Source organism: Rutilus rutilus (assembly GCF_951802725.1).
Source record: "Rutilus rutilus genome assembly, chromosome: 16".
NCBI lineage: Eukaryota > Metazoa > Chordata > Actinopteri > Cypriniformes > Leuciscidae > Rutilus > Rutilus rutilus.
The window spans coordinates 25,451,814-25,468,330 of record NC_140224.1 but is presented as its reverse complement, the minus strand read 5'-3'; the positions used below and the strand labels follow the sequence as shown (position 1 = coordinate 25,468,330).

The window sequence follows — 16,517 nt, the reverse complement described above, 5'->3', positions numbered from 1 at the left end:
ATTTTAGCATCTCCCCTGAAGAAGAAGATGCAGAGTTAGATTGTTCATTAGACATGAGTGATGATGATGATGTGTGACCTGACTTTTGGAATATGAGACAGGAGATTAGCTGACATTAATTATGATTATAAAGACAAGGCAAAGAGAAATCACAGACTCTCAATCTCTTTCTGAAAATCAGAATTGTGAAGTTCCTCTCATTAATGCTTAGGAACAATACTGCTTTTTTTTAAAACAACGTGCTGGTAACATGTGTAACTGCTTCTACAACACGAATCACAGAGTTTTCTAAGATCTACTATAATTCTCCATTGCATTGTTTTTGAGTTTCTAAGGCCTTTTTAAGACTTTGCTTTGTACTCTTTCGTTCTCGCTGTGTTGCCTCGAGACCTCTCTGGCTGTTGTCATGTCTCAGCGGCCTTGTTAGGGATTCAGGACCATTTGTCTCAGTAATCAGACGAAGTCGAGAACTCTTCTCGGTCCAAAGGGCCATGCTCTACTGTACTGCCGAAATCCCATCTCAGATGAACACTAGAAATATTAGCACTTAAATGGTTCCAGTCTCCTATGTACTTAAATAAATTATTGTATGAAAACCACATCCCTGGATTATAGTTATAATTAAATGAACTTTTACACGAACAAACGTTTTCTTTGTTGGGCAACAGTACACCTGAACAGCGTTAATATGGATGGACTAAATTGATCTCAGAACAGACTGAGCACAAGGAAATCATATGACTGTTACAGTGAGCAGCTGGTTGCCATCATCAGGGATATGGAGTGGCTGTTCTAATGCCTCGTATTTTACTGTAACAAGCCCCACGAGGATTCGCACCCGTACCACCTTTATAATCAACACAGGTTTTGGCCTAATTAAAGTATGGATAAATTTATTCCAACAATTTTTAATCATGCCTACAGATCGCAACGGCTGGGATTAATTGATTTTGAAGAGTGTTGAATTCAAGAGTCCTCTAGCAAATTTGAATGAAATAAGCAAGAACAGATGAGACTGCAAAAGCAGGAGATTCTTATACAGTGCATTCCCCACAATTAAACCCTGTGCCCCAAAATGAATGAACAGATGATACAATAATTGGATTTAAATTAAAAAAGATTTTCTAGTCTGCTTGGCTAATGTATCGTGAAAAATGCATTTTTGCTACAGTCCTTCCAACACACTCTCGAGCCTGTCTATGTCTGTGTTCATAAACCTTTAATATACTTTGCACCAAATGCTCAATGATGTTGAACATTCCATTATCACATTGAAGGCACAGCGAGAGCCGATCAGAGGATACCTAATACTTACAGTGGAACGGGAATAATTCATTTTGTTGAACTCAGTGAAGCGTGTAGTAAGGTCTCGGGTCACTAACAGAGAATTAGTTGTGTCTCTCAGATCACTGCAGGGCCGCACATGTTCATAAGCCAAATCAGTTTACATAGACATTAAAAATATCAGAGTTGTGCACCAAGAACAAAACAATAAATATGCCATTAAAAATTTCAATCAAATTCTTGAAATTTCTACCTCAATTTAAATTTAAGAACTGAATGGCAAGTCCATGGGGGAGTTGACAGAGGGAGAAGCCAGGTAGGAGACGACGGAGGGAGGAGCCAGGGAGCGACTCAAACCAGTGCCAGGATGAAGACCCATGGAAGAACTGATGGAGGGAGAAGCCAGGTGGGAACCATGGTGGAGGCAGAGGGACGAGGGATTCTGGGGGATGACAGACCAAGGTGGAGTTGAGGGTGCATGGAGCCAAAGTGGAGCCCATGGGTTGACAGGCCGAGGTGGAGTCCGTGGCTTGCAGGCCTGAGGTGGGGCTATGGGATCAACACACCAAGGCGGAGATGGAGACTTGGATGCGATGAAGGAGACTTGGAGCTGGCCGACAAAGAAGACTTGGAGCTGACCAACGAAAGAGATTTGGAGCTGGGTGGGACCAGCGGCGGAGACAGGGCTTGAAAATGGGCTGGTGTCAGGGAATCCAGAAGTTCACACGAGAAGTAACAGACTTCAGGGCAGGGAGGATTTGCTCCACAATGTCCAACTCCACCAGCACTCCCTCAGGGGATGACAACCAATACCGGCTCACACACCAGGTCAGACTTGGTAGGCTCTGGTTCTCTGTCCCTGAAGATAGAGAGTGCAGGTTCAGGCTCCGGGATAAACAATGGCTCCAGTTTGAGCTCCTGGATGGATATTGGGGCCCACTCACACACCTGGTCAGACTGTGCTTGCTCTGGCTCTGCAGTGGGCTCAGGCTTTAGGTCCTTGATGGGCATAGGCACTGGCTCTGGGTTCGTGGCAGGCGTTTGAAGGAGTGGGGAATGACTTGGGAGGAGGTCCGTTGTGGGTGGGGTCACTAGAGCGAGGATGGGGGTGACAGGATGATGGAAGTGGGCTGGGAAGGCGGAGTGGGAAGGGGAGTGGCCACTCCGCCAGAAGAGCATAGTCCCTGTATTGTACCAGAGTGCAGGTGGTAGCTCCCGCTGGCAGCAGTTGGAAAAGATAGTCATCCAGCCTACTTCAGAAACATGTCTTCAAGGTGCCGTCGCTATAGGACACCAGGTGGCTGAGCCAACGAGAACAGACCAAGAACTACTACTGAGGGCTATAAATAACAAGTAACAAGTCACAGGTGGGAACTAATCAATCAACTAACAAGGAACCATTATAGATAGATAGATGGATGGATGGATGGATGGATGGATGGATGGATGGATGGATGGATGGATGGATGGATGGATGGATGGATGGATGGATGGATGGATGGATGGATGGATGGATGGATGGATAAAATGACAGAGAATGATGACATAATAAAATGACACAGAAAGAATGATGCAACAGATAGAATGATATGACATATAGAATGATATGACAGATAGAACAATAAAACTATAGAATATGAACTGGATATGCTCAGTTCAGGACAGAATGGAATCACAATGTTCAATTTAACTAACCAAACACGTTGGCTAACACAAAGGGTAATTACTATCAAGCGCACACAAAACAAAGCCTCTTACTGCAGACAGGCAACCCAGACAGTGCAACTTTAAATGATAATGCTGTTTTGATAACCCTTGGTGAGTTCAGGTTAAATCTATCACAGCTATATCTACACAAACACGCAAGGTGAGCCAGTGTCACATGGACAGTCAGAGTGGGAAGCGGAGCGCAACGGCACTCTAAACGCTCTCGCAATGTACGAACAGGAAATCTCATCAACTCCACAGTCTCCAGGCCTCAGATTCAATTTCACATTTTTCACACAGGAAAACAGATCGTGCCTTTAATATTTGAAAGTAATATGTATGGATGAGTGTGTGTATTTGAGGAACACTGATGCATGATCTTTCCATTGCCAGGATTTATATGACTATAATGAGTGAGAGCAAGCTCTGTTTTCCTTTGTTTATAAAGAATACCCAATGCCATGGAGACAAAGTGCTGGTTCTGGCTGATTCAGTGACTTAAGATGATGGCTCTCATTACGTTTAATTCATGTCCTGACTCTGCAGGTGAGAACCATTTATCCCTCTCTAATTACGTGTCTCTCTTGTTACAAATGAAAAAACAGATTAGAAAGAGAGAGAGAGAAATGTAGCTTAATCTTACCATTTAACTGAAAGCAGACACGTCAGCTCTCCATACACGAAAGCGCCTTCAACATCCCTCTCTGTTTGTATTGAGAGCATTTTCCTGACAATATTCAAAAACTTTAAAAGTTCAATTTCAGCCACTAAAGCAATAATTCATCTTTTTAAAATGTAACCACATCTACTCTATCATTCAAAAGTTTGTGGCCAGTAAGATTTTTTTTTCTAATGTTTTGCCCAAAGTATGCCCAAAAATCGTGCCCAAATTTTGGAATGCTTCAATGCATGTATATACATTAATTGGACTACAACTGGCCTTGGTGTTGTGTGCTTGCTCCAAAAGACAGAGGTGACGTGCAAAGTATAATTAACCCCAGAAGCTGAAGGGAAAATAAAGGTACATTTTCAATGTTGTCTCACTGTTGAGGAGCTATATAGCCAGACAACTGACTACTATATTTGGTTTTGCATTTTAATATGATGCAAAAGGCTAATATTAGACAGTAGTTCAATTACACAAAATCCCGGAAATTACAAATGCACATGCAAATGTACTATCCTTAAAAATAAAGGTTCTTTATTAATATCTACAGTTCCACGAAGAACCTTTAATATTCATGGAACCTTTCCATTGGAACCCAAAATGTTTCTTCAGTGGCATTTGCTGTGAAAACCCTCTTTTTGTTGTGTATAAAAACAGCACCAACTAGCATAAACCATCTTGAACCATAGCTGATCTCTTACCAGAATATGACAGTAAATCATAGTTTATTCATTTGTCTAAGAATAGTGATACCTCAAGGGATTTAAGGCAGGGCTGATGATTTGACTGCAGGCTCAACTCAATAGCAGAGTCATCTATTTTTCAGTACGCCCTTCCAACTTTGCAATCAACGGCCTAGGCGATCTTTCGATCATGTCCAAGTCAATTAAACAAACAATTCAGACCAGGGTACATCTGAGGTTTAGTCACAGCCAGACAATAAGTGTGTGTGTGTGTATGTGTGTGTGTGTGAGAGAGAGAGAGAGAGAGAGAGAGAGAGAGAGAGAAGGAGAGAGAGCAGTTCCTTTATCAGTCCCTGACCAGATGAAATTCTATGCAGGTTTTTTTTTTTTTTTACTGGCTTCACTTACACTAACTCATTACTTGCAGCCTCTTCTGGTTGTCGTCTTGCTGTGCCTAAGAAACGGGGCCAAGTTCTTTTCTCCTTGTATCAATTCCAAGCGATATGTGAGCCCTGTTTAACATGTGAATTGAACACATGAGCACATACGATTGAATTTAAATTGAAAATGAAAACGGGACTGGGCTGCTGTGTTTCCAGAGACTGTACAATTTATGCTCTTTTTGCAGATGCTCTCGCACCAAAATGACAAGTGAGATTGATGGATTTGTTTGAGTTCAAATGCTCCTAGAACGAATGAGTGAGTTAACTTAGTTGGCCAAGACAAATAACCTATCCAGATGTTTACTTAAAGTCTTCCTGTGGTGAAAAAATCTATGTGGTGTTTTTAATATGGTTTAAGACAAACCATGTGTAAATTCATAAGTCAACACCATTGCTGAGTATTTTCTCCTTAAAACTGCAGTGTTTCTAAAACAGAGGTGTTTCTGACGTCACAAACTACCTTGTAACCAATCATGTCAGTGTGTGATCCTCAACGAGTGGATCTCTGAGCTGGTGTGAGTGAGTTGAGGCGGGGCTAATTTGCATATTCATAGAACCGTGTATACTAAATGAGGCAAGGATATAGAGTTACATTCAATCTATTTAAGGCATAAAGAATTTTTTTTTAAGGATAAACGCTTAAATATGTCATTTTGGTGATCAAAGATGAGTTTTAAGGGATAAAATGATTGACTAGAGGGTGACTTTAAATTCTATGAGACTTTGTGTCGCTGATTAATGCACAATAACATACCCAATGTAACAGCTATAAAATAGGGGCAGTTCGCACAAAATTGAAAAACTCTCATTATTCCATAATTTTGTTAAAAAACCTTCTTTCTTCAGTGGAACATACTGAATGAGGCAAAGAATATCATGGCCACTTTTGCAATATAATGACAGTGAGAGTTTTAAAATCATACAATAGCTGTGTGTGACAGACAGGCTGAAATTTAAAACATTAGTCCCTATAGATCATTAAATCTTTCAATTAGGGTTAGGGAAACAAGAAACGGATACAGTGCTTTTTTGTATCCTTGTGTTTCTGGTTTTCCTGCCAAAGTCAAGTTTTGAGATGCCTGTCTTGTTTTCCCCCTCGGGGAATTTTTGTTTTATTTTACCACTTAATTAAAGACCCTTCATTCCTGCACTTGAATCCTTGCTTCACTATTATTCCACTCGTGACATTACGAACCAGCCATAATGGGAATTCAGCGGAAGAAGGACTCACGCCATCGAGAATTCGTTAATTCCCTGGATCATCAAGGGAATCCTCCAGCTAGGGAAGCTGCAGTTCCCCCAGAAGTGGCAGCTATTGCGGCAGCGTCTCCAGAGGCGGTTATTCCCACACCGCCTCACCCTCGCAAGTGCAGGAGGAACGCTCCTGTTGCTTCTCCTAATTCGGTAGTCCGGGAGGACCCGACTTCGGGGGTTTCAAGGCCGGTGGTCCCGGAGGACCCGACTTTGGAGGTCTCAAGTCTGGTGGTCCAGGAGGACCCGACTTCAGGGGTTTCAAGTCCGGTGGTCCAGGAGGACCCGAATTCGGCGGTCCCAGGCCCGGTTGTCCCAGAGTTGTCCACTCTCCCTGTCGCACCCCCAGTGGTGGCCGAAGAGGCTGCAGTACCGCCGCACTCTAATAAATGGAGGAGGAGGAAGGCGTCCTCCATCCAACAAGGCCTGGAGGCCATGCCCAAGCTCCTTGCTCTGCCGGCACCGCCCAGACTCCTAGCCCTGCCTGCTCCGCCCATGCTTCCTGTCAAGCATGAATCTCCTCGCGTCAGGCCTGCCGAGCCAGAGCTTCTTCATGTCAGGTCTGCAGAGCTTGAGCTTCTTCACGTCAGGCCTGCCAAGCCTGGGCTTGTTCACGTCAGGCCTGCCGAGCCTGAGCATCTTCATGTCAGGACTGCCGAGCCAGGGACCATACACGTCATGCCTGCCCAGCCAGAGACTGTTCACGCCAGGTCAACCGTGCCTGTGTCTTCGGACAAGATGGCATCCTCCGTGCCTGTGTCTTCGGACAAGATGGCCATCTCTGCCCCTGAAGTGTGGGATCCGCCCTGGTCCCCTGAAGCATAGGCTCCGCCCTGGACGCCTGCTCAGCCTGCTCCGCCCTGGACTCATGCTCCGCCCTGGATGCCTGCCAAGCCTGCCCAGCCTGCTCTGCCTTGGTCGCCTGCACAGCCTGCTCCGCACTGGTCGCCTGCACAGCCTGATCCTCCCTGGTTGCCTGCACAGCCTGATCCACCCTGGTCGCCTGCACAGCCCGTACCACTCTGGCCCTCAGCCAGGACTCCAGACCCGCCTGAGTTTCCCTGGCGCAACCCTCCCATCCCACCCTGGTCTCTGCCAAGAACTGTATGGACTATTATGCTGGCTTTGTCTTGGCTCCCCTCCCTACCCTCTTTGTCTCTGTGTTTTGATCTGCCTGTCTTGTCTGTTGTTGTGTTCGGTCTTGTACGGTTATGTTCCTGTGATGTCCCTCATTATGTACCAGGTGGTGTCCCTACAGAAGTGTCAGGGTTCTGTCACTTCTGTCTAGTTTATATCTTGGTTTGGTGACAGAGCTCTGACACTCCCGGTTTGTCATGTGCTGGTGTTATAGTCCTGCTGTTGTGAGCACATGGTTTGTCATGTGTGTCCTTGTGCCATGTGCTCTCCTGTCGATTGTCTAGCCCCTCCCATCTTGTTACCTGATTATTGATTTCATTTGCCCCACCTGCTTTCCTCGTTACCCTCTTTTGTTTGCTTCCTTATTTAGTCTCCCTGTGTTTGCAGTCCTGTGCTGGTTCGTCACTTTTGTATCCTCATGTTTCTGGTTGTCCTGCCAAAGTCAAGTTTTGAGATGCCTGTCTTGTTTTCCCCCTCGGGGTAGTTTTGTTTGTATTTTTGTTTATTTTACCACTTAATTATAGATCCTTCATTCCTGCACTTGAATCCTCGCTTCACTATTATTCCACCCGTGACAGGCCACAATATTCTTTAACAATGTACCTTTTGTGCCCCACAGTTGGTATGACCTGAAGGTTCATTTTTGGGTGAACTGTTTTTAAACTCCCATAAGTAACCAACAGCCTATGTGCTTTATGACCAGAGTGGCAGAGACGGATTTTCACACATCACATCAGGAGACACACTCACACACTCCAGTATCTCCTAAATACAGAAAGAGAACCATGCTATGACATATTGTGCAGATGGAAACAAGAGATCATAACTAAACTAGCCAAATATTACACCTGGCCATGAGAAAGATACATTACATTTCTAAACCGAGGAGTCTACAAATAATAAAACCAAAAGGAGCAATATATAAATTCTTCAGACATGAAACCACCTAGAACGATATACATAATGCGATTAACTTACCAAAATATGACATTTACGAGAGAATATACGATGGGAAGCAATGTAGAACAGGACTTGATTTTATCGATCTGGATAAGACTGAAATGGTTTAATAATATTATTATACTGCTAGTATTATCTTCCCTGCCTACGCAGATTCCGTTATGTCAGCAGAAAATTTGTTTTAGAAGCAAAGAAAGTTATTAAATTCTAATGAAAGATTATGAAAACCAAAAATGCACATGCACAATAAGAGGGATATTAAAGTGAATAAATCTATAAATTAAGTCTTTAAATAAAATACAAACAAAAACAAACCTCTAGGTCATGGACCCAGCTTAAAGAATGAATGCGACGTGACCTTATATTCCTCACTCACAGAGTCAGTATCATTAAGATTACACAAGTATAGATATAATGAGAAAGAAGATGAATGTACCAAGGTGTCTGCCCCACCAGGGAGGAACAATGTTAATAAATGATGCACTGTGAGGAGATCAAACTCAGCCTTTGACACAAGATGTGACATGCAAGGTTCACTGATGGAGTGTAAGGTCACATGCTAACAACGTCATCTGTCCTCCCAACACCATCCTACAGAGCCACCTACTGTAACAACAGAAATAGAGAGAAACGGGATGGCCCCAGCCTGTTTTCCATTCACAACCACTCTCATCCATTCCGCTTAAAAACTAACTCATTATTCTAGCCTTAAGTAAAGGGAGGGTTACCTCTCTAGGGGTTTTCACATTCAATAAGGATGTTAGACTACTGTAATAAATGACAAAAGGTTAGACCCCAGTCTGTCTACTGTTGTGCTTGCTATTGGTATTTCACACTTAAAAACTGTAAGGCCAGGTGTGCTGAGCATGTGTGTGTTTGCTCTTTCTGTCGTCGTGCAAGAGAAGAGAGCATTCGAAGAAGCACTGGGGAAAAGGACAGAAAGAGTGCAAATGCTATCCTGAGTTATGACCTTTAGCGAAAGGAAAAAATCCCCACAAAGCCAAGCCTAAGGCTAACATCTAGAAAAAACTCCAACTATTTACTAATTATTCCGAAATTTAAACCGTAGTGTGGTGGGTAGCCATTGTCCAAGCCCTTTGCCTGGAAGTGTGTGCGTCAGCATGCATAGGTTAAAAATCTGACAACTTGACCTTTTGCTGGAGATTACTTTAGTGAACTCATTAGCATGACTGTGCTTTGACGCACACGGCATTCTGTGTAAACCAATGAACGTGTCATGTACTGGGAAAAATATCTACATACAGGGAAGGGCCACTACAATCTGAAAAAAGGTCAAATGATAAATAAGTCAGTCAGTGTTGCTTTAAATGAATCTATTATGCATATGTCTATTATGCAAGATTAAAAAACGCCTTTCAATTCGCTTCTTAGCTTATTTGTAGATTTAATTTCACAACAAATTCAAAATAAAGCTACACATTTTTACAGAAAAATTCAACAATGCTAAAGTAAAAACCTGTTAATTGGTTAACTTTAAGTTACCTTAAAAGAAACTATAAATTGTTTAACATCACATCATATGCAATTCTACAGTAAAATCCTGTCAAATTTATGGTTTTTGGAAGTAAAAATGTAGAATTGCCATATAATTTACAGAGAAAAACAGTAAACGGATATTCTAAGAAGTCCCTGTGTGATTATATTTAATTTAAATAGTTTTGTTTCTTCTTATTTTTGTTATCAATAATGTACATTGTGGTTGTCATTTAATGTTATTTAGTTAATGTTTATTGCATTATTTTATTTTAATTTGTCTTTGTGTGTACGACCCTGTGCACATTATGGTATTGGTCATAATTTAGTCATAATGTGACTTTCCATTGTGCCACCTGTATTATTGTGGTGGATATCAGCACATTTTGAGGTAAAAGCAGATATTGCTAGTTCAAGTGAATTATCATTATATCACTTAATGACAGTATTCTTATGGTGAATTTCTGGCAACAACAACTATCAGTTTTTACTGTAAATTTGAATGGGATTTCTTTTAGTGTAAGAACAAACTGAGCTATGATTCATAAATTAGTGTTTCTTCAACTTTCAAATTACTTTACCTAGGCGAAAAAATGAAGACCATGTTTGAAATGAAAAAATGTTTTAAGAAAAAAAAAAAAAGTCACTTGTGAGCATAAAATTAGTATTATGTATAATTTACAATCAAACTAAATATATATATATTTATCCTCATATAATATATATATATATATATATATATATATATATATATATATGATCCTCTTTCTCCTTATCTCTCTAGCCGCATGTGACAGTAAGATTTTGCAATGTGTATTTTAAATGAGTATATTTACTAAAAGTGCCCAGAGATGAAGAAACACCCAAAAATACTTTATTGAAATTTCACAGCGCTTTTTTTGTTCAAAATTAAAATGTATATTATTTGTTTTACTTTGTTTAAAGGTTTATCAAAAATATATTCCTAAAACATTTATGTTGCTATTGCCTCATGTAGTATTTCAAAGTCGAGTGGACAAATTTAAACTCCCAATTAGAGTGACCTTAATAGTCCTAACTCTTCTTCAGAAAGTAAAGCACACTTACTTTATGGGGCAGAAATAGGGAGTTGACACAGGCAATCAAACTTGCAGTGTCCTCAGCATCAGGCTGGCCACAGACAACGATCTACGAGAAAAAAATAAGAGACTGTTACGAAGAACAGAACAACAAACTTGTGAGCAAAAAAAAGACGTATGAACCACCGAATGAACAAATGAGAAGAGAATGAAAGAGATGAAGAAAGGGTCAGAGCTGCTCGTATGGTGCTGTAATGAGGGGGGCAGGTGTGTTGTGGAGCGCGCTGCCCTTAGCTGGACCTTTAGCTTGTTATTCCTCCAACTCTGATGACTTCTCTGCCGCTGGTGAGCTCTGATGGCCATGACACATGTTCACAGTTCTTACAACTGTGAACAGGAGGAAACAGGAGGAAATTTGGAAAAAGGCCCTGACAGGTAAAACTTTTATCCAGTCTAGTTGACATGTGACAGATTCGTTCACTAACGATCCTCATAGTGAGGACTGCTGAACTAGCTATAGCAAGGGTCATACTGATATCCCCCCCCCCCAAAAAAAGAAAGCTAATTAGGGATCAGATACACCCTTCAAAAGTTTGGAAATGCTTTTATTCAGCAAAGATGTCACCAAAAAATTCAATTAAACATAACAGAATCCTAAAAAAAATATCTCGTGCTTTTTACAAAAATACGCATAAATGAACTTAAGACGCTTCTTTCAAAAACATTTTTTTTGTTATTTTTTTTATCAAACACTAACTTTTTAACAGTAATATATACAGTATATATATATATATATACTGTGTATATATACAATACAAAAATGTTTATATCTAAGCTCTTAAAAACATTTGTTATAAACATTTAACATGGAAGAAAATATGAATGAATACAACAAAGAAGCATCGAATGAAAGGGCTGTAATATCCAGTAATGTGAAATGAGAGCATATGGCAAGGACTGAGTAAAATCCTTCAGCATGGCAAAGACACTTAATCTAGTTTATGGTGTTAGCCATAACATTAGCCTGGAGGCTGACGCATTCAGAAGTGTCAGTCCCCACTGGAGAGAAGTTCACTTTCAGGTTTTCGGAGCATGAAGTGAGGAGGTTCTTCAGTGGAACTGTATTACATTCAGCCATGGTTTGTCACCAGCATATGCTGTGTCTCGCATGCTAGTTTGCTGTTGTCCCAAACAGGTTTATTAAGCAGCAAGTCTTTTATGGTCCACCAGCTTCACTGGCTGCTTTTGACACCTTCCTGATCAATAGATCGAATATCTCCCAGAAGGCTTGGCATGGCCCACACATGCCTAGGGATGTTCAAGATGGCTCCCCAGATGCTGTGATCATTAAACTTGCGTGCACAATTGAAAGCTTCCTGTCAGGCTGTATTACTGTTCGGTACAGTAGCAGCAAAACATTGGACCGCAAGGACATGTGGAGGGTGGTGCGGTCAGCTGCATATAACACCGCGGGTGTATCGGTCTAACCTGCAGGATATCTACACCAGATGGAACAGGAAAATCATTGGGAGTACCTTGATCAATGATCTATTCTCAGTTCTGCCTGGAGTCATAATTTATTTTCTGGCAAAAACCATTGTTCCATCACTGTTTACTTACTACACTGCTGCATAATAAAATCTATATAAATTATATGTAAACAATATAAAATAAAATAATAATGTGTTAAAATAATAAATAAATGTGTGTGTGTATATATATATATACACTCACCTAAAGGATTATTAGGAACACCATACTAATACTGTGTTTGACCCCCTTTCGCCTTCAGAACTGCCTTAATTCTACGTGGCATTGATTCAACAAGGTGCTGAAAGCATTCTTTAGAAATGTTGGCCCATATTGATAGGATAGCATCTTGCAGTTGATGGAGATTTGTGGGATGCACATCCAGGGCACGAAGCTCCCGTTCCACCACATCCCAAAGATGCTCTATTGGGTTGAGATCTGGAGATCTGGCCATTTTAGTACAGTGAACTCATTGTCATGTTCAAGAAACCAATTTGAAATGATTTGAGCTTTGTGACATGGTGCATTATCCTGCTGGAAGTAGCCATCAGAGGATGGGTACATGGTGGTCATAAAGGGATGGACATGGTCAGAAACAATGCTCAGGTAGGCCGTGGCATTTAAACGATGCCCAATTGGCACTAAGGGGCCTAAAGTGTGCCAAGAAAACATCCCCCACACCATTACACCACCACCACCAGCCTGCACAGTGGTAACAAGGCATGATGGATCTATGTTCTCAATCTGTTTACGCCAAATTCTGACTCTACCATCTGAATGTCTCAACAGAAATCGAGACTCATCAGACCAGGCAACATTTTTCCAGTCTTCAACTGTCCAATTTTGGTGAGCTCGTGCAAATTGTAGCCTCTTTTTCCTATTTGTAGAGGAGATGAGTGGTACCCGGTGGGGTCTTCTGCTGTTGTAGCCCATCCGCCTCAAGGTTGTGCGTGTTGTGGCTTCACAAATGCTTTGCTGCATACCTCGGTTGTAACGAGTGGTTATTTCAGTCAAAGTTGCTCTTCTATCAGCTTGAATCAGTCGGCCCATTCTCCTCTGACCTCTAGCATCAACAAGGCATTTTCGCCCACAGGACTGCCACATACTGGATGTTTTTCCCTTTTCACACCATTCTTTGTAAACCCTAGAAATGGTTGTGCGTGAAAATCCCAGTAACTGAGCAGATTGTGAAATACTCAGACCGGCCCGTCTGGCACCAACAACCATGCCACGCTCAAAATTGCTTAAATCACCTTTCTTTGCCATTCTGACATTCAGTTTGGAGTTCAGGAGATTGTCTTGACCAGGACCACACCCCTAAATGCATTGAAGCAACTGCCATGTGATTGGTTGATTAGATAATTGCATTAATGAGAAATTGAACAGGTGTTCCTAATAATCCTTTAGGTGAGTGTATATATATATATATATATATATATAGTATATATACAGTATATATATATATATATATACATGTGTGTATGTGTGTGTGTGTGTGTGTATAATATATGATATGATATATATATGATGAGCATACAATGGAAAACTACCAAAAACAAAAAAGATTGAGAGACTTGAGAATTGAGTCTGACTCTACCTTAGGGACTTGTAGTATTCACAGTCGAGGAGTAAAAACATTTCATTGACATTGCATCAGTTGGACATGATGTGACAAGTGAAACCAGACTTTTAAAATTCATATTCAGTAGCTGTGGTCCAGTTACCTGTTTAAGGGTGTAATGTTGGGCCATGACACCGCGGACCATGTCTGGCAGGGCAATTGGCACCTTAGTCAGTCTATCAGAGAAAGCAATCAGTAATTCCTGAGAGCGCTGAATCCAGTCCTGCCGGCCTGTGAGGTGGGAGAGCCGCAGCAAGTTCATGGCTGAGACAGAGTTTGCACTGGGTTCGGCACCATCCTGATCTAAGAAAAAAAAAAAAAAAAAAAAAAAGACACATTGGAATTCCTGTCAGATACCCAGAAGCCATATTTTCCAGCACATTGATGTAAACAGTCTTGCTCCTGGAAAAAGTGGCATCATAACATTGATGGTTACAATATCAATTTAACCAGAGCCCATTTATCAGGTTAAGCAGAGCTAAAAGTGCCTGATATCACGAGTGAAGTGGCTCTAGAGCTGTGAGTTGATTTACTTTATCTGCTCTTTGTTTGTGTGTGTGCAGAGAGAGTGCTGGGAGTGGGTTCCCGGGCCGTGTGTCACGATGTAATGAGTCGATTGCATCTAGGAGCTGAGAGGGACGGAAGTGATGACTGATGAATAGCAGCAATGCTGTCCCAAACAAACACATGCAGATGATATCGGGTAGCTCTCTGCTTAAAAGACACATGCACCACGCGTGGCCATTTACTGTGTGGAAGTTATGTCAGAATGAACAACCATAAGCTGAAACAAATCTGGGTTTTCGAGTTTCGAGTAATGAATAAACAAATGATGGTGGAAGAAAATAAGTTTTGATCATAATAAATTGTAATTATGAATGTTGACAGTATAATTGGTTTGAATGGCCTCTGTGTACTGTTAATGAAGTTTAGTGATAAAAGCTTGCCACAAAATACTACTAATCTGTCTAGTTTATAAAGTGACAGGATACTTTGACCAAACTATATTCTCTTTCTTTCAGAAAATGTACAGATAAAGCATTAATTCCATCTCTAATGTTGCATCTCTTTTTATCTCCCCAAAATACAATACAGTTCAAAGTTTGGGGTCAGATTAAAATAATAATAATAATAATACTTTTATTCAAGGATGCATTAAATGAATCAAAAGCACCAGTAAAGACACTTGTAATTTTAAAAAGCATTTATATTTCAAATAAATGCTGTTCTTTTGAACTTTCTATTCATCAAAGAATCCTGAAAGTATCACTGTTTCTACAAGAATATTAAGCAGCACGACTTAAGCCCCAAATCATCATATTAGAATGATTTCTGAAGGATCATTTGACACTGACGACTGAAGTAATGGCTGCCTAAAATTCAGCTTTATACAGCATATTAAAATAGAAAGTAGTTATTGAAATAACATTTCACAAACATTTACTGTTTTGTTGTTCAAATAAATGCAGCCTTAGAGAGCATAAGAGACCTTTAAAACATCGTATCGACCTAAAACTTGAACGGTAATGAAGCTTCTTAAAATGCCTTTGATGGGAAGAGAAAAAGCTAAAGAAAAGATGACTATGATTATTATTATGCTCTTAGAAATTCCCAGGAGGACACAGCAACAGCATTACATGTGGTCAATATGGAAAACAGGTTTTCCATTAAATACTAAAATGTTTCACAGCAACAAAAAACTTCGAAGGACTCGAGCCCAAAATAAAGAAACCGAATAGCTTTATTTAATAAAAAAAAAAAGAAACTAGTGGCTACACTGCCTGTGGTTTCTTTGAAAGAGCGAAGCTGACCTGTTTTGGTTTTGTCTAGTTTGAGCAAGGCGTAAAATGTAGAGTGGCAGATGCTTTGGGAGGCAATCCGTCTTCCACCGACAGAGAGAGGTGAAGGGACTTGGATTTGACACGTGACGGCACTGCAAGGCTCCTAATGGAGCCAACTCTGCACGCTTGGCTTTACTATATAATGGCCCAGTCACTCAGAAAAGATGAAAAATATGCCTTATGTCCATTTCAATTTATCAGGAGCAACAACAAAAACATAACAGTTAGCTTTCTCTGCCCTTATCCATATCTCATTGGTGTCAGTGCCATTTTCACAGTGCCATCAGTCACAACCCAGGCGCGCTGGTGTGACTATTCGCTCACATCAGCTCATACTTCCAATTCCTGGGGAGAAAATATGGAGCCAAGCCATTCGGGACATTAAGCCCCAGCACTTATACACTTCGAAAGTATGTGTGTGGATCTTTTTCTTTATTTGGCTTGTCATGGGAGACAAAAAAAGAATGAAAAATCACTCTCTCATACCACTTCCATAGAAATGTGATGAATGGTGCACAGCGTGAAATAAAAGGGATGTGTCTTCAAGGAAACATCAACTGCTTTCACAAAGCAGGCTTTGATGTACTGGATCAGTCCTCTATATTGGTCAAGTCCAGAAACATGGAGAAGGAGATATTAAAATTCATCAGAAGATGGAGTGGAAAAGAAATAGCGAGAAAAAGACAGTGAGTTTGGGTGAGATTGAAAAGAGAGGGGAACATTACAGCATAATGAAAGACAGTGATGAGGTTACGTAAGGAGAGAATCGGGCGGTTTCAGCAGGGTACGTCTGACTGAAACAGAGTTACCCAGGCGAGGGTCCATAAGAGTGCAGTGTGGT

General features: G+C 41.0%; 1 protein-coding gene across 3 annotated transcripts in view; it reads right to left on the bottom strand.

Moving 5' to 3' along the window:
* Positions 1–16,517, bottom strand: part of spata20 (spermatogenesis associated 20) — a 47,003-nt gene that overhangs the window by 12,999 nt on the left and 17,487 nt on the right. For all 3 annotated transcript variants that reach the window (XM_084433605.1, XM_084433607.1, XM_084433606.1), the window contains exons 14-15: positions 13,939–14,138; positions 10,713–10,793 (exon numbers count right to left, since the gene is read on the bottom strand). In XM_084433605.1, the coding sequence (XP_084289731.1) occupies positions 10,713–10,793; positions 13,939–14,138 (281 nt within the window). The remainder of the gene's footprint in view (positions 1–10,712; positions 10,794–13,938; positions 14,139–16,517) is intronic.